This window comes from Neurospora hispaniola (genome assembly GCF_033458365.1).
Source record: "Neurospora hispaniola strain FGSC 10403 chromosome Unknown B0T23scaffold_9, whole genome shotgun sequence".
Classification (NCBI taxonomy): Eukaryota; Fungi; Ascomycota; class Sordariomycetes; order Sordariales; family Sordariaceae; genus Neurospora; species Neurospora hispaniola.
This window is the reverse complement of record NW_026944414.1, coordinates 303868-321839: the sequence shown is the minus strand read 5'-3', so window position 1 is coordinate 321839 and position 17972 is coordinate 303868. Positions and strand designations below refer to the sequence as shown.

The 17972-nt window shown below is 48.4% G+C and overlaps 3 protein-coding genes across 3 annotated transcripts; all 3 read right to left on the bottom strand.

Moving 5' to 3' along the window:
- Window positions 1-317: 317 nt before the first annotated feature.
- B0T23DRAFT_448486 (chitin synthase A) lies at window positions 318-4742 on the bottom strand (the record flags this gene model as incomplete). Its single annotated transcript, XM_062841049.1, has 2 exons — window positions 318-1797; window positions 1853-4742. The coding sequence occupies 2 exons, from the start codon at window positions 4740-4742 to the stop codon at window positions 587-589; spliced, it is 4101 nt and encodes a 1366-aa protein (XP_062688588.1). The 3' UTR covers window positions 318-586.
- A 1591-nt stretch (window positions 4743-6333) lies between these two features.
- On the bottom strand, window positions 6334-11247 carry B0T23DRAFT_407914 (sulfite reductase beta subunit; the record flags this gene model as incomplete). Its single annotated transcript, XM_062839245.1, has 3 exons — window positions 6334-6363; window positions 6434-10980; window positions 11208-11247. The coding sequence occupies 3 exons, from the start codon at window positions 11245-11247 to the stop codon at window positions 6334-6336; spliced, it is 4617 nt and encodes a 1538-aa protein (XP_062688587.1).
- A 1801-nt stretch (window positions 11248-13048) lies between these two features.
- B0T23DRAFT_239492 (Inositolphosphorylceramide synthase subunit Kei1-domain-containing protein) lies at window positions 13049-14537 on the bottom strand. Its single transcript, XM_062834013.1, has 2 exons — window positions 14155-14537; window positions 13049-14052 (listed from the first exon to the last, which is right to left on the bottom strand). The coding sequence occupies exons 1-2, from the start codon at window positions 14191-14193 to the stop codon at window positions 13261-13263; spliced, it is 831 nt and encodes a 276-aa protein (XP_062688586.1). The 5' UTR covers window positions 14194-14537; the 3' UTR covers window positions 13049-13260.
- Between the last annotated feature and the right edge of the window lie 3435 nt (window positions 14538-17972).

The window sequence follows — 17972 nt, the reverse complement described above, 5'->3', positions numbered from 1 at the left end:
CGTCATCTCCCCAACTCAATATCTCTCTCTGTATCTGCACCATAAACAATCTTCACATCAACATAACAAAGGACACAAGTAAACAAACATGGTCAGTTGCTATAATCCTGCATTAACCATAGCTACCAAACTGTTGGTGGTATTAATGGTATCAATCAAATCATTGGTATCCTTAGGTAGTAGCTAGCCAGCTGAGCCCTATACGTCCATCCCAAACAAACAAACAAACAATCCATACAATAATGTGGTATCATCAACTCGGTGAAAAAAAAAAAAAAAAAAAAAAAAAAAAAAAAAAAAAAAAAAAAAAAAACAATACTATATCCATCAAAAGGCCACCAGCCCTTTCCATATCCCTTATTCCCAAATGATCCCCATCCCCCATCCGTAAAAGGTAGGTAAGTAAGTAAGTAAGTAAGTAAAAGAAGAATCTCGTAACGTCGTGAGATGTCGTAAGAAAAGAAGAAGAAGAAAACGAACTCGCTCGCTCGCTTGCTGCTTGCTGCTCGCTGCTTGCCTGACCACAACGTAATCACGGCAGGCATGAAAATCATAAAACAGAATCGAATCCCAAACAAACAAGACATCACCGCCTCGCCAACCCCCTCGCCCGATCCCCCAACCCCTCAAACTTTCCCTTCACATCCGCATCCCCCCACTTCTCCTTAATCCACCTAAACCCCTTCATATTCAACCTCAGCCTAACCCTGCCCTCCACGAGAGCACTCACCAGATTAATCGCCGCAAACGTCGTCGACCCCAACGCCCTAAACAGCGCCAGGGCCGCCACCGCCCACAGGATAAACCGCAAGTAAAAATTATCCCCAATCTCCGAATCCCCATACGCTTCCGAGACCGCCATGGCCAGCGTCGCGTTGGCCACCATCCACGACACCACCATGTACGTGCGCACCGACTTGTAGTAATCCTGCTGCAGCTGGTCTTCGGACACGGGAACAGCGGGGACCATGACGCGGTCGCGCAGGTTCCGCAGACATTCGTCGTATCCCGAGTCGATATCGAGTTGGTCCGAAGGCATTTCCAACTCGACGGTACTACCTTTGCCAATGGCGCCTCCGAGGTCGGTGCGCATCACGTTGTCGCCTTTGGTGCCCCATGTCACGTCGTGGGTGTTGCAAAAGGCGTAGATCTGGAGCGTGCAGATGTAGGAAGGCAGCAGGACAAAGTACTGGATGGCCGAGGTGAACATGTGCCAGGGGTCGAGATAGAGAAAGGACATGACCAAGTAGAGCCCGAGGGTACTAGCCACGGAGACGATCAGGTTGGTGAAGACGTTGTTGCCGAGTTCGAGGTCGGGCTTGTCGTCGGATTTTTGAGAGGGTTTGATTTGTCGCACGACGATAAAGATGGTGGCAAAGGTGGTGTACACCATGATGACGGCGTAGATGATCATGGATGCGAGATACATCCTTTTGGCGCCCTGCGGACGGTTGCCGAGAGACAAGATGAATTGTGTGCAGATGAGCAGTACGCAGACGTAGCGGAGGATGTTGAAGATGATGCGCGCGACGTGGCCGTCCGAGTTGAAAGGGTCGACGTGGGGATCGGCGAGACCGCCGGCGATGAAGTAGAAGGCGAGGTAGAAGTTGGCCAGGGAGAAGTAGGTGAAGAGGAGTTGCAGGAGGTGGTAGAGGAATTCGACGTGGAGAAGGGCTTTGCGCATAAAGGTGTGGTCGGTTTTCCAGATTTGTCGAAAGTGGACGAGGGAGTAGACGGCGGCGAAGAAAGCACCGTTGAGCCAACGACGACGTTGCGAGACGAATTCCGGGACAGTGTCTATCACAACTCGTTAGTATATCATCATCACATTGACAAAAAGGGGGCAGCTCACCAGGCACATCCGTCTCACCCGTACACCCCTTCACATACTTCAACACCCACCTCTCACCCCTCTTGGCCACCAACTCCCAACACAGAATTCGGTCCTCCGCCAAATACATGTTCGCCGTAAACACATCCGCGTGCTGCCCATGGAGCGTCTCGCCCTTGAAATACTGACTCAACGGCCCATGGCCCGTCTCATCATTCTGCAGCGCATGGTACCGATACGCCGACAACGCGCCTGGCAACACCGTGATGTACCCAAACACCGACTCCAACGGTTTATCCAGAATATTACTCATCTTGTACTCAAAGTTCTGACTAGCCACCAGAGGGTTGAGCAAATTCCCGCCAAACCGCCCCTTCATCGCTTTAATCTCCCCGCAGGCCCCCGCCACGTTGGAATCCGTGTCGAAGGCTTTCCAGAGATGGTAGAGACTTGTGCCGCCGGGGCGGGTTCCGACGTCCAAAAGGATACACACATTCGGGTTCAAGGCTTTACCAAAGGCGTTGAAGAACCATCTGTGGGAGTTGAGTTTCTTCTGGTTCTTCTCCTTCAAGCAGAAAATCATCTGGCAGGGCACGATGCCCTTCTCGGCGCCCTTGAACTTGAGGTCGCTGTCCAGAGACACTTGTGTCGTGTACTCGTAAACGTGGGCCTGCACCGCCTTCTGGTTGACAAAGTTCTTGGCAATACCGTGCTGGTATACGCCCATGGCTGCGAGGGCGTCCAAGGTCCGGGGGTGAATGATCTCTCGTCCATCCGAAACCACACAGACCACAATCTTCTGCCACCCATCCGCTCCCCACGTCCTACTCTTGTTTCGGGAACAAAAATGTGAAATATTCTTCATGACTGCGTGCATAGTCCGTGTGAATCCGAACTCGTCCTCGTTGTACATGGTCACGCAGATGAACAGCTCCGTCTCCCTGGCAGTACGACCGATATTCTGGCGCAACTTGTAACCCCTGGCAACAAAGTCATCAGGGTCACAAGTGACGGCCGTGTACCGCATGTGCGTAAACTCCACCTCGTCCCTCCTGGGCAAAAACGAATACAATATAGTCGGAATCTTGCACTCGAGAACGAGTTCGCCGTTGATGAGCTGGACTTCCTTCCTCGACATCTGTGGTGGTCGCACGCCGCGCCGCTCGTGCTTGCCTTCCTCCGGAATGGGACCGTAATGCTCGAACTTGTCGACGCCTGAAGCGCTGGTGCCCGTGTTGGAGGAATAAGTGGTGCTCACATCGTCTTCGTCGTCGTACCGGGAACGCGCGTGGGTGCCGTGGGGATCTTCGCTAAGGGTGATCTGGGATGACCGAAACCCGTATGCGTCGTTGAGGTGGCGCGTTTCGCTGAGATCGGTTTCGGGGCCAAAGATATCTGTACGATCGTCGTCCGGTCCCATGCTAACTGTCACGTCGTCCGCATAACCTCCTGCTCCGTGGTACCGTGGATAATGGCTCGTTGCGCGACTTGGGCTATTGTAGTGTAAAGGCGCTGGTGCCGAGGGAAGCGGTCGCCTCGCATTTCCGTAACTCGATCCCGGTGTCCCTGGCCTGGCATGACCATCAATTTCCGAAGGCTCGTACCGTCCTTGTGGTGGAACTCGATAATCCGTTGTTGATACGGGACTCCATGGTCTCCCGTGTCCCGAAACCATGCTCTCGGTGCCCATGTAGGAAGAAACGTAAGATCCGCCGTCGGGTGGTGGGATGCGTGGGGGGTCCATGTATGATGATCGTTCGTCGATGGAGGGTTCGTACATGTGTCGTCGATCGCTGATCGAGGGTTCGTATGTTCGGGTATCTAGTGATGGTTCGTAGGTGCGGGCGTCGATCGAAGGCTCATAAGCTTGTCGTAACCGGCTGCTGTGATTAGGAATAATATGTGAGCGTGCTGCTTCTGAGTTTCGCCTATTCGGTGATCCAAAGTGAACCGAGGGTGGTGGTGTAAGTGATCTTATAGAGTCCTTTTCTTCGGTAATGTTGCTGAGCCGCTGCTTGCTTCTTTGCTTCTTCTTGCGCGCCTCCCGAAGCGACGCTCGTCGCGGGGATGTTCCCTCTGGAATTGTGGGCAATGCAAGAGTAGGTGGAGGCGCAGACAGCTTAAGAGGCTTCACTTGACCCAGCCTCTTTCGCTTGTGCAACTTTCCTCCTTCCTGTAGCTGAGATTCTCCTTGTTGCTGCGGCTGCGCTTTCGCTTGTTGTTGTTGTTGCTGTCGCTGCTGCTGTCGCATAAGGAATAGATCTTGTTCCTCGGGTCGAAAGGGACTGTATGGTGGAGGATAGTGAGGTAGGTGGGCGTATTGCTGTTGGGGGTCTTCGCTTCCCAGTATCTCTGGCGCGCCAGCAAACGTCACGGCCTTTCCCATGTCGGAGTCGTCTTCTTCGGTGGTGGCCGCGTGCTCTTTTTGGTTTGGTGGAGTCGGGGGCGTCTCCAGGTCCGTCTTGTTTCTTGTTTGATGTTCCTGATTCTCTGGTCCCTTGTTGGGCACTGACCGGGACAGGGAAGGAGAAAGGGCAGGGGGGATGTTGACCACGACGGCTTCGCCATGGCCTTGTTTTGTTTTGGGACTGGTGTTGGAATGGAAGGGAGGACTCTGTGTTCGGGTATGTGTCTGGGTTGAGGCATTGGTATGGAGGGGTTGTGAGAGGAGGGGCATGACATACGGCCTGATATTATCTCTATGTGAACTCTGGCTGGTGATTTCGGAAACTGATATGTATGAGCTGTTGTCGAGGTTCGTCAACAGGCGGACGCCCTGACTAGCTGGAGTCGCATCGGCATCGGGGTCGTCGCCTTCGTCGTATTGGGGGAGCATGTACTGAGGGCCTGGCGGACCGCTGCCGCTGCCGCTGCCGAAGCCGCCGGCGGTGCTGTGACCATACCCGGCCATAGTGTCGGGTGGTGTATGTGAGAGTGAGACCTGTTGCGGTTTTCCCTGTCCTGGCTCTCAATGCGATGATGGATAGTACAATGGACCTGACTTGTGGGTGTAGCGTGTAGGCAGACAACCACTATGTCACTGACGCGGCCCCTCTCCAGTCGTTCGGTTGGTGGATTGGGATTTGCTGATAGGGTAAGTACCCGATTGACAGATTGACAGACTGACGTGACTGAACAGCAATGCGGCGGGTCAAGTGACAGCAGTAAAGGCGTTGTTGTTTGGATAGATGGATGTCGACTACCTACTGCGCGTCAGTTAGCATGAACTAGATCATCTAGATCGCAATTGCCGGGTCGGGTCGGGTCGGGTCACCACCGTCCAGGTCCTCCACTGAGGTGTGAGAGATGGAGATGTGGAAACGGGGGTTCATGTTACCTCTATCGTGGGGCTGCTTACAAGTAGGTACTGACGGTGAAAGTTCAAGGGGGATCAATTCGTTTGTTCCCGTCGTCGTCCTGCTTTTCTTCTTTTAGTTGAAATGCGGTGAAATCTAGTCGTCGTCTGTCGTTCCCCGTTGTTCCTTGCGCAATCCCCGTGAACCAGAAAAAGAGACGGCGTGCGGAGGGAGCTCCCGCAATTGGGTGGCTGGGCTGACTTCCCCCCCGTCCTTGTCGAAGCTGGAGAAGCGGCGCCAGCAGAAGGAGGTCGGTCGGTCGGGTTGCGCAGCCCCAGGCGGAGGATACCCTACCTATGCCTGTCAACCGCTATTGGCTACCAATGTATTCAGCCAGTGGGGACCAAGACCGCAGATGCTTGGTGATGCGCAGCTTGTTGTGCTTGTGACAGCTTTTGTATGTAGGTAGTTGAAGATTGAAAGACATACTATCGAATATGGTTTGAGTGGCAGGTCTCATCGCTATCATCTGGATCAAATCAGATCACCGCCCTCGCTCTGTTCAGATTTCAGCTTCTCCATCTCGTACGGTCCATCCAGTCTTCATCGGTCACCAGGCAACCAACCACAACACAACCCTCGACTGCCCCCCCTCTCTTTTCCGTACAGCCTATTGGCTATAAAATTAGCAGCTTGCTGTTCAGGAACGCTTGCTTGGCGATGGTAACGTTAAGGTTTGTTCGATCCCCGCTTCCCGTGAACACTTCATCACTTCTCTCGCCCTGCTTCTGCGTCTGGTCTCGAACGCACGCACGTGTACACATACGTACCAAGCACGAGCACAAGCAAGCAAGCGAGCAAGCAAGTAAGCAACTGCCATGTGCCATCCCAACTCTTTCAGACGGGCCCTGGCATACGCGTAGCACGAGTGACGTCAAAGTAAACAAAACATACAACCCCGAGTAGCTATCAGCAACCTTTGAGACACAAAAAAACAATGCATCGAGATATCAAAGAGGTATATACGGAGAGACATGTAAAAACGATAAACAAAAACTGCAACCAAGTCATTTTCGACGCCAATGAGAATGCGCTTTGACCCTTGAACCTTGCTCCCCCTGGGTCCCTGACCGCCTTGAACCCACACTCCACAACCCATTTCAATGCATCTGTTTCTGTGATCGTCAAAATCCTGGTGGAGCACGTTTACTCCTCATCGCCCTCTTCCTCAGCAACCTATAGCAACAAATCCGGTCAGCATAATGTTCAAAGATTTCACGATAAGGACTCAAAAGATTTCACTCACCCCCTCATGGAAGTTCCTTCCATCAGTAGTCGCCTTGATGATTCCCGCACGAATGGTCCAGTCACCGAACCTCTCGCCCTCCTCTCTCTCCTTGGCGTACCTCCTAAGGAGACCCTTCATAATCGTCAAGATCTCATCCTCCTTGATGCTAGACCTGTACAGCTTGTTGAGGCGCTGACCGTGGTAACCACCGCCAAGGTACATGTTGTAAGCACCGTAGGCCTTGCCAACGAAAGCCACCTCGGCCAACCAGGGACGAGCGCAGCCGTTGGGGCAACCAGTCATACGCATGACGATGCTGTCCTGCTTGAGACCAACCTCCTCAAGGACGCCCTCGAGCTTGGTGATGAGAACAGGAAGGTAGCGCTCAGACTCAGCCATGGCGAGACCGCACGTGGGGAAGGCCACGCAGGCAGACGACGAGAGGCGGAGGCCAGAGTGGTGCAGGTTGTCCAGCTTGTACTGGGCAAGGAGCTTCTCGAGCTCAGGCTTGTCCTCGTCGGCGACGTTGGAAAGAATCAAGTGCTGGTTAGGGGTGAGGCGGAACTCGCCCTTGTGGACCTTGGCGATCTCGCGGAGACCAGTCTTCATCTGGAACTCGGCGGTGTCCTCAATGCGACCGTTCTCAATGAACATGGTGAAGTGGTTGAGACCGGTCTCGTCCTTGGTCCATCCAAAGGTGTCGACGTTGGAGTCAAAGTGGAAGGGACGGGCCTCCTCAAACTTCTGGCCCCAGTACTCCTCGACCTTGGCCTTGAACACATCGACGCCCATGTCGTCAATGGTGTACTTCAAACGAGCGTGCTTGCGGTTCTTGCGGTCACCGTTGTCGCGCTGGACAAGCATAACCTTCTCGCAGGCAAGGTGCACGTCAGCAGCGGTGACGAAGCCGAGCATGCGACCAGTCTGGGGGTACGTCTTCTTGTTGTTGTGGGTGGCACCCATACCACCACCGGCGAGCAGGTTGAAACCAGCGAGGCTGCCGTCCTCATTCTTGATAGCAATGAGACCGATATCGTGGGCGTAGACATCGACGTCGTTGTGGGGAGGGATGGCAATGGACACCTTGAACTTGCGGGGAAGGTAGGTAGGGCCGTAAAGGGGCTCAAAGTCCTGGACAGCGTTACCGCCAACCTGGGTCTTGGCACCATCGTCATCGGTCAACCAGATCTCGTGGTAGGCCGTAGTGTTAGGGAGCAAGTGGTCGCTGATGCGCTTGGCGCACGCATGAACCGCGCGGTGGTACTTGGAGTGAGCGGGGAGAGGGCTGCACATGACGTTACGATTGACATCACCGCAAGCGGCAATGGTGGTCATGAGAGCGCGGTTGATGGCCTGCATGGCGGGCTTGAGCTTGCTCTTGACAACACCGTGGAACTGGAAAGTCTGACGGGTGGTGAGCTTCATGGTCTCGTTGCCGAGCTCGTTGGCAATGTCGTCCATCTGGACCCACTGCTTAGCGGTAGACACACCACCGGGCAGTCTGCAACGAATCATAAAGGAGTAGGCAGGCTCGAGACCCTGCGCCTTGCGCTCATCACGGATATCACGGTCATCCTGCATGTAAGTACCGTGGAACTTGGTGAGCTGCGAGTCGTCGGCAGAGATGGCGAGAGTGGAAGTGTCGTTCAAGCCCTGAACGATAGTACCACGGAGGTAGTTGGACTCAATCTTGATGTCCTCGTTGGTCCTCGGGGCAGGCTCCTCGGGAAGGCCATCAACGTTGGCCACGCCGAGAGCCTCCCAGAGCTTGGGCTCCCACTCGGAGTAACCAGTCTGGAAACCATCGGGGTCCTGGTCATCACCAAGACCAATGGGAGCTAGAGGCTTAGCACCAAAGTTGGCAAGGACGCGATCCAAGTCCTTGGCGGGCTTGTTGTAGTAGATCTTGTCCTCCTTGCGGGGCCAGTAGTGGCTGTCACCGAGACCGAAGACGGAGTAACGGACGTTGGCGAGGTCAAGGGAAGTGTTGTCCTTGACGGCGTGCCAGAAGGAAAGACCGTTCTGGGGGAACTCACCCTGACCGGCGGTAGAGGTGATGAAGACGATGTTCTCCTCAGTGGCGAGGTCCTCAACGGGGTAGTCCTCCATGGACATGACAGTAGTCTTGAGACCACGGGCACGGCCGCGGTTACCCAGACGCTTGGAGAGGGAGATGGCATTGCCGTTGTCGGAAGCGTAGAGGATGGTAAGGGGAGCACCAAACAGGCCTTCCAGCAACTGGTTGTAAGCATCCTTGGCCTTGCGCTTCTGCTGGGCACGGATCTCGGTACCAAAGTCCTCAGAAAGAACAGCGCCGAACGAGGGCTCCTTCTTCATGAGCTGAGTGAGGTGGTTGTCACGGTCGAGGAACTCCTTGAGCTCCTTCTTGATGCGCTCGGAGTCGAGAGAGAAGCTGGGCTCGCCCTTCTTCTCGTTCTCGGGGTTCCAGCGGTAAAGGGGCCAGTAGCCGATATCGACAGCCTTCTTGGTCTCCTGGAGGACAGTGAGAGCAGAGTCGTGCTCACCAAAGTAGGGGAGGTAAGCAAGGACGACGGAGGGACCGTTGAACTTGTCAGCCTCATCCATAGCCTGGAGGACCTGAGTGTAGGAGCTGTAGACAGCAGTAGAGGCGACGTAGGCGTTACCGAAGTTCATGGCATAGAGACCAATGTCCTTCTTGCGGCGGTTGGCATCGGCAGCAGCGCGCTCAGAGTAGGGGGTGGAGTCGATGATGAGCAGGTTGACGTTCTCGCCGGAAGCAAGGACGTGGTGGACACCCGAGTTGCCGAGGTCGTAGGACCAGGCATCGGAGCCAACGAGCCAGAGGGACTGCTTGCGGAAGAACTGCTTGTACTCGAGGAGAGACTTGGAAAGGTCAGAGCCATCCTCAGAGAGCTTGGAGACAGCCTCAGAAGCGACCTCCTCGACCTTCTTGGAGTCCTCAGCATTGGCAACCCACTTGGCGAGAGCCTGCTTGGGAGCGTCAGAGGAGAACTGGCCGTTGCTGGCAGCCTCCTTGACCTCGGAAACGAACTTTTGCTTGCGCTCCTTGCGGGCGAGGAGGGCACCGAAACCGTACTCGGGAGTGGCGGAGATGGTGTTGGAAACACCGGCGTTGTCCTTCTCGATGGAGTTGGCGATGTAGGCGCGCTCACCAAAGAGCTGGTCGAGGATCTTGGTGTAGGCAGTCTCAAGCTTGGGCTTCTCAAGACCGTACTCGGAAGCCTCCTTGGGGGCCTCGCGCTCGCCAACCTCGAGGTTCTGAACGGGCTTCTCGGAGGTGAGGTTCTGGAAGATGCCGCGGAGAGCCTGGACAACGGTCTCCTGAGAGATGTAGCCAAGCTGGTGGCCAACAATGGTCTCGACACCGCCAGGGCCGCTCTTGACCGAGGTAAGAACATCGATGAGGAGGGGACCCCACTTGGTAGTCTTCCTCGAGACCTGCTCAAGGACAGCTACGCGCTTAACCGACTTGGGGATGGCCTCGAGGAGCTTGGCGCCCAACCACGGGCGGTAGAGACGGGCAGTGAGGACACCGGCCTTGGCGAAGCTGTCGTCGGACTGGGCCTGGGCAATGGCCTGAGCGAACAAAGGAGAGCCGGAGCCGAAGACGAAGAGGGCGTTCTCGGCGTTGGAAGGACCGGAGTACTCGAAAGCGCTGTATTGCCTGCCAGCAAGGTCGTTGAGCTTGGCCCAAATGGCAGTGACGTACTTGTAGATGTGCTCGGAGGTGACAACGGGGGCCTGCTCGTCGATGGTGGTGGCGACGGAGGCACTGGGGGTCGCGCTGGCCTCGCTGGCCTCGCTCTGTTCCTGGCTGGTCTGGGCGGACTCATCGGAGCCGTCCTGGGCAGGGGCAAGAGAATCGGTGGCAGTAGCAGTAGCGGCCTCAACTTGGCGGGCATCAAGGATGGTCTGGCTGGCAACAGGCTCGGACTGCTCAGAGACAACGGCTACGCGGCCGTCGTTGGCGTAGATGGAAGAGCCCGAGATGGAGGCGGACTGGAAGCGGCGAACATTGTCGAGGTTGAGAATCTCCTGAACAAGGCTGATATCCTCAGCGGCAATGGGCGGCTCGGAAGCGCTGGAGCTGGGGTCGAAGAAGTGAATAACACCCTTGCCGGACTGGACGGCGAGAGCATGAGCAGTGAGGGCCAGATCCTGAGCCTCTTGGAGAGAGTTGGACTGCAGGAAGGTCCAGCCGGAATTCCTTATCGAGGTGATGGCGGTGTAGTCTGGGAGGCTCTTGGGACCCAGCGCAACGTGGAGGACAACTGGGAGCTGGGCGAGCTTGTAGAGGTGGGCGATGCTGGGGAGCAGAACCTCGGAGGTGGTTGTTACCGAGACCAGGCGGCCGGAGCGGATGGGTGTGAATACTGAGAGAAGAGGATCGTTGTTGTGTCTGACGGGAATGATCTCGGCGACGGCATCGGCGGCCTTGGAAACGAGGCTTTGTGTCCTGGAAGAGGCGAGGCTCTTGAGAGTGGCCGAGAAGTCGGACTCGGCGGCGAGCGAGGGCTGCACCGAGACGACGACATCGGAGGCCAGGTATGCGATTCTGGCGACTAGGGGTTGGGTCACGAATTAGCCATTTTGTCTTTGTAGTGGTTTCCATTCTAGGTTTGTTCTCATTGGCTGTCGAATGCATCTCGTGATATCTTGGTGTTGGTGTTGGTGTTGAGAGGACATGGCGCCGATTGCGCACTTGGATGAAAGGCACGGATGTAGCGGGGGTGCAGGATCTCTGGAGAGGAACGGGAACGGGAAGGAGGGACAAGGGAAGCAAACTCACCAGCCTCTTGAGGCGTCTTGATCTGTTGTGTGGAAGCCATCGTTGGAGTCTGGTGATGGCTGGAGTGTGGGGAGGAGGAAGGAGGTATCAATGGAGAAAAAAAAAAAGAAGAAAAAAAAAATAATGAAAAAGAGAACAACGAGTAACCACAGGGAATGGAACAAGTACAGTGGTAGGTATGAGCCTTGGGGATGAGAGGGAATATATCGATGATTCACTGACTTGCTCTCCCTTCTTTTCTCCTTTCTTATTTTTTTTCTTCGAGAAGAGAGAACTGCCCAACCTTGAGAATCGGCAGAACAAGTCTCAATTGAAAGGTTTTGTAGAAATGTCACAACCTAATGCGGAGGGCGGGACAAATATGTACGTACAGCGAGGCGTGGGAGGGCACTTATGTAATGCCGTGGGCGCGGTAGGTGATGGATGTCTGTCTGTCTCTAGTGTACCTATAAACTCACTAACAAGCACTGCACAGCTAAACACTCTCTCTTGCCCGGCCGCCCCCGCAGTCCACTTGTGGTGATGCCGGCACATGAATGGCTGCGTTGTTTCGTCTGGAGCGATTGCGTGATCGGCCTAGCTTCATTCGCAGTCATGAGCGCACCCACTTTGGCCGGCCTTTGTATAAATCTGACCCTCGCCAAGTTGCCTCTTTGCTGACCCTTCCAGCGAATAGAAAGTCTCCAATTTTCAACTTTTGCCTTTGTCAGGAACCGAGTGTGTGTCCATCTCACTGTCACCCCCGACGTATCCAGAGGTACCGCACTAACAAAAAAACCCCAGACAGATGGATGGACATCCATGTCCCCCGCGACCTCGCCACGGCCCTCGGGGACTCGGGAAGGCAGCAGACTCTGCAAAAAAAAAGAAACCAAACCGCTGAGGAAGAAGGAAAAAAAAGAGTGAACGTCTGTTCGCAACGATATCCCAGGGGGTGGTTCCAGGTGAACAACTCCCGACACCGTCCCATCTTTGGATATCCACATTGGTCTCAGGTCTAGTCTGTGACATGGGACGAAATGTATGACTCTATTCCCGAGTTGCAGAGACAGAGACACACACATGGGCATGAGGTACTGTAGTGTCCGAAAACAATCTGACAGGACGGATGGATGACATATCAAGACGGGACCTCTGAACCCTTTTCCCCCCATTCCCGAACATCCCCCGAGCCTACTCTATCTGTTTAACCCACACCTGGAACCATTTCTGCACTGGCGCTAGGCCTAAGGTATATATGAATATCCCCACCCATTGTTCTATCAGTGACATGCTCCTCCATCTGATTGTTTCCTTCACCTTGATGGTCTCACATTCCCCCAAGTAACCAACTTGGCGGTGTCAACTCGGGAGGCGGGCATGTCGGGTGGGGGGTACAAGCCAACGACATGTCCAAGGCGTAATCTCCAAGAAGGGCCAGCAGTTACATAGCTAAGCCCTGCTGCGCATATTCAAAAAGAAGACACACAATGACATGGATATATCGACTTTGAATTATGGTGTCATTTCTATGCTTCTCACAAATGTCGATTACATTTGCATGAAGCTATCTTATCATGTATACACTATATATCTCCAAATGACCCGAGCCTCCATTATTATCATTACGTCGTCCAACATCTCCCTGCTGGTGCTGACGGCGTATAAACCAATTCAGAAAAAACCAACCCGTTGCCTAATTCCCCCAAATATGTCTTTGCGCCGTAATCCCCCCCCTGGTATCCTTGAAAGGTAAATATAGAGATATCATGGATATAGTGGTGCCCCAGCCGTCCGTGGTAAGTTTGTACAAATGCGATGCAAGTACAAGAATCCAAATGTCTCAATGTACAATAGCAAGCCGCCTCATGGAAAGATTGGTCCCCTATAACAAAGCGTTCTGTCGCAGTATCCTCCTCTTTATAATGCGTTGTGAGGATGGCTGTCTTCGCGCCAATGCCTCTCTTCTATGCCCATGCATGATGTGTCGTATGTTGGGATGATTGCTGGCTATGCCGTCTCCTCGTCTTCAAAGTCCCATCGAACGAAAACACTTTTCAACTCTGGTGGCCGCTCATACCCTAGAGTATCTCCCACCCTTCAACCGCCCACCAATCTCCCTCGCCCACTCCTCGTCCTCCTTCCTCCCTCCCAACCAATACCCCCTGCCAAAGCCGACCATCATCCGGCCCATCTTGCCCTGCCACCCTTCACCCAGCGGCGCGCCCTCCACAAACGGATCCGCAACGTGTCCCTCCTCCTTGCCATTATCATCATCAACCACCTCTCCCGAACCCAGGGGCCCACCGGCCCACCCGCTGTTCATGTCCACATATCTCTGCACCACTGCCCTGGCATACGCGCAGACCACCAGCGCAAAGTAGATCCGGATCAGCGTGAACCCAACCACAAGGCACATGCTGGCCGCGGACTCATGCACGCCCACCGCCTTCTCCAGCTGATGCTTCTGCGCACTATCGTGTTCGTAGTTGCCCTCGCCGTTCGACGGGCTCGCGCTCTCGGGAATGTCACCCTTGCTAGCGGGGCCCTGCGGGTCGTGAAACTGGGTCAGGTACCACGTCGTGGCGAAGAAGGTGACGTAGGCAAAGTTGAGGAGGGTGTCGATGCCATAGAGAAAAGCGAGCGCCAGGTTCTGGAAGGGCGATTGGTGTCGGATGTGGGGGATCAGGTACGCCAGCGAGCCGACGACCAAGACGGAGAGCAGGTAGAGACTGATTTGCAGGAGGGAGAGCGGGAAGCCGGTGAAGAGGGCGAGGATGCCGTAGATGCCTGTGATGCGGTTGAAGACGAGCGAGAGGGCGATGAGTTCGGTGCCGGTTTGGAGGGACATGAAGCCGAGGAAGGTCTATGTATTGCGCGTGCTGTTGTTAGCATGGCGTCACGGTGATGCCTGATGGTGAGGGTGGTCACGATGGCTGGGGATTGGAGGATACGAAAAAAGACTTACCCTCGGCCGGGGAAATCGAAGTCGGAGACCTCGCGACATGATTATGATTTATGTATACGGAGAGCAAAGTATAGACTCTAGTTGGGCGTTTGTATCGCGAGAATAAAAGGCCAAGATGAAAAGGAAAATACAATTAAAAATGCGACGGATAAAGACGATGATGTCGACAGCAAAGAAAAGGGGTCTTTTTTGCGGCGAGCGGTTCGCTGTGACGGGATGTGTGAGGTTGCAGGTTGCAGCAGCTGAAAGAGCGGTTCAAATGCGACGGCGGCAAGGAAGTGGAAGTGTGTTTGGTTCTTGCAGCGCAGCCACCTCAACAAACGTCGGTACAGTGCAGCAGTTTTGCGGTGGGCTTGGAAGTGGGCAGTTAAGTTGGATGACGGGCACGGCAGGCAACCAGATTTGTGGGAATTTCTGAAAAAGTGAAAAAGAAGTAACACCACCAACTGCTGACGAGAAGACCCCCAACGATCCCAAAGAAAATTAACCTAGACTTCTTGGTGAACACACCAGACCGACGGATTGACGGGCTCGCGAAGGAGTCCGGGGTTTACTACAGTGGCCTAAGTATAACCTGGGTCGTTTATCCAAAAATTGAAAGAAAAAGGGTCCGTACCAGCTACAAGCAATAGGTTCGCGCCTGGGCACGTTAATGTAAATTCAGTTTAGTAATTAAATATAGTTCAAGTGCATTTCACCTTCCTTAAACCCCACTTTCTCATATATCCTCGTACAGCAAGACACTCTTAACACTTTAACCCCAATAACAACACATCAAAAGATAATATCTACAAACAACAACAATTAATCGGTAAGCATATCCCGTACGTATATATAATATATATTATTCCTATACTAATATAGTATATAGCAACTATATTTAATAATAAATACCCTGATAATACCGATTTAATAGCATAATTACGCCCCTTCAAATACTACCAAATATTATTAGCTAAGGGTATATCGGCGATATATAAAATGAAGATAGGGGATTAGGAATAAGACGATATCGACGCTATTCGTTTTACTATTAAGAAACTTTTTAATTATAATATTAATAAGGTCTATAAAATCTTATTTGAATATAAAGTAAGAAATATTTATTAGTATTAATTAATTCTAATTAGAAATAATTAATCCTAATTAAAGAATATAGATTATTACCCGTAATTTCAATTTTAAAATCTTTTAGATTAAAATTAGCGAAATTATATTAAAATTAAAGTGGGATTGTTATAAGTATTTCGTAAATTTAGCCCGCTATTTTTTTTTAGGTTGTACTAACCTTCGCGCCTGTAATAAATATATTAAAATCAATAATTATAGCCCCTTTGAGAAATATATTGTTACCGGTACTAAACTTTCTAAGCGCGCTTATACTAATTATTTTTATAAAGGCGAGGGTACTAATTATAATATTCGTAAGGGTATATTATATTTTTTTTTTATTATATATATAATAGTAACTAACTTTTGATATTTATAAAGTACGAAAAAGAGTAAGAGAAGAAGAATAATTATATTGTTCCGTTTTTGGCTTAAATTATCCGTAGTTATAAGGTCCGCGATTTGGAGAAGGTTTTAGCTTAGGTTTGTACTAAGATTGTTATTCGTAAGAGCGAGATATAGTAGATATTAAAAATATCTATTAGTACCTACCTTATATAGTATAAACTTTAATATTTATAAATGTTTTAAATAAAATTTATATTTTTTAAAAGAAAGTATAATATTCAAAACGTTTATATATTATATTATACAAAAATATTTAATTTTCCTTTCTTTTTTTTCTTATATTAAAATAAAATATAATATATTTTATTAAATTTTAAAAAAGGGATATATATATATATATAAATATATTTTCTTTTATTATAAATATAATATTATTTAAAGAAATTGTATTTTAATTTTTTTTAAAATTTACAATAATTTAAAATATTATAATTATTCTAAAACGTTTTAGAAATATTATATATTATAGTATTTAAATTTATTTATTATATTTATTTAAAATTAATATTTTCTTTATAAACTAATAATAAAATAAATAATTTTTAATATAGTATCCTTTATATATATATTTAAATATAAACCAAGAGTAAATAATTAGAATATTATAATTAAAAGAAAAGAAAAGTTTAATAAATATAATTAAAATATATATTATATATTAAAAATATAATAAAATAATAATAGTAATATTGAATAAAAACTATATATACGGATTATAGAATTAGAACTTTAAAGCTTCTTTAAAAGTAATATAAAATATAAAATTGGAATTCTTATATTTAATATAAATATTCTTTAATATTTATTTTATATTAAAATACTTTCTTAATATTTAAGAAAACTAATATAGTATTTAAGAGTTTAAAAGAATAATAATATGTTTTTTAATAAAATAAATATTTGATTTTCTAATAATTTTAAATTTAAATATAATATAAATGAAAATTATTTAAAGCCTATAAGTAAAGTACTCTTATCTATTAAATTAAAATTTTATTCCAAATAAATAAACTTTTATTATTAAATAAAAAGAGGGGTTTTTATTTTAATATATATTATATTTTTAAAAATCTTAAATATAAAAATATACATTTCTTATTCAAAACCTATTATATATTTTTAATTACTTTTAATAATATTTATATTTATAAAATTTTTTATTAGAAAAGTATATATAAAGAAACTTATATAAAATACATTAAAGTATAAAATAAATATATTTTATAGAATTTAGTAATACTAAAAGAAATAATAAAATTAAAAAAATCTTTAGTTTTTTATAAACTTATTAATTTAATATTATATTTAAATATATATATATATATATAATATAAAAATATAAAATATAGAAATAAATATATTTCTTTTTAATATATTATAGGGAAAGGGTAGGTAGTAGATATAATTATACGTAATTATATAAAGGAGAAGGAAGAGAAGTATAACTGAATACTTAAAAGGCTAGCTTTATAAGGACAGCCGCTAGCGGGTTTATAAACCTATAGTAAATAGTATTTTAATATTAAGAGGCTCAGAGCTCGTATACGGAAGCACCTCAACGGCTACTGCTCCCCTTCGTTAACTAATGTGTAGGATTACTAACAATAACGCCCATATTGGGTCGGGCTCGTAGGAAGGATAATCTAATACTATACCGAAGCGTTAGATTAGTACGGGGCTCTATAATACTCGTTAGCGGATAAATAGAATTTATATAGGTATAAAAGAGGTTTAACGGAGCGTAATTTATTATAATCGGTAATTATCAATATATTTTTAAATTAACCTTTAATTTACCGTCCCCTATATATAGCTACAATTATAGTCACCTCAACCTACTTTTCGCCTACGTTCTTAATAAATTAATAACTCTTCTTTTAAGAATTAAACTGATATTATTAAAATATATATACGTAATAGCTAATCTATTTCTTATACCACTAAAATTACTCCTTATCCCTTTCGTATTACTATTCCTATAATTACTATAATTAAAATAATCTAACCTCCTCCGCCTTTATTATAATAATATTAGCCTACTATAGAATTTATTAAAGAAGATAATAATAAAAATTACCCCCTTATATTATTCTAAGTTCTTTATTTATATTTCTAAATTTCGGAAATTAATAAATTTACATATAAATAATAATTATTTAAATTTTAATTTACTATAATTAAATTCCTCCTTAATTACCTCCCTTTATATATATCTTAGTAAAAATAATTCGTATTTATAGGCCTTGCTAAATAAAATTCAATAGGAAACTACCCCCTTATCTTTACTAGATTTTATTATT

What these genes read in the sequence shown, in the direction of transcription:
- B0T23DRAFT_239492 (XM_062834013.1), bottom strand. Translation starts at nt 14,193, where the DNA reads ATGTCGCGAGGTCTCCGACTTCGATTTCCCCGGCCGAGG. An exon ending in TTCGATTTCCCCGGCCGAGG is followed by an intron (nt 14,053 to 14,154) that starts GTAAGTCTTTTT and finishes CGCAATACATAG; the next exon opens with ACCTTCCTCGGCTTCATGTC.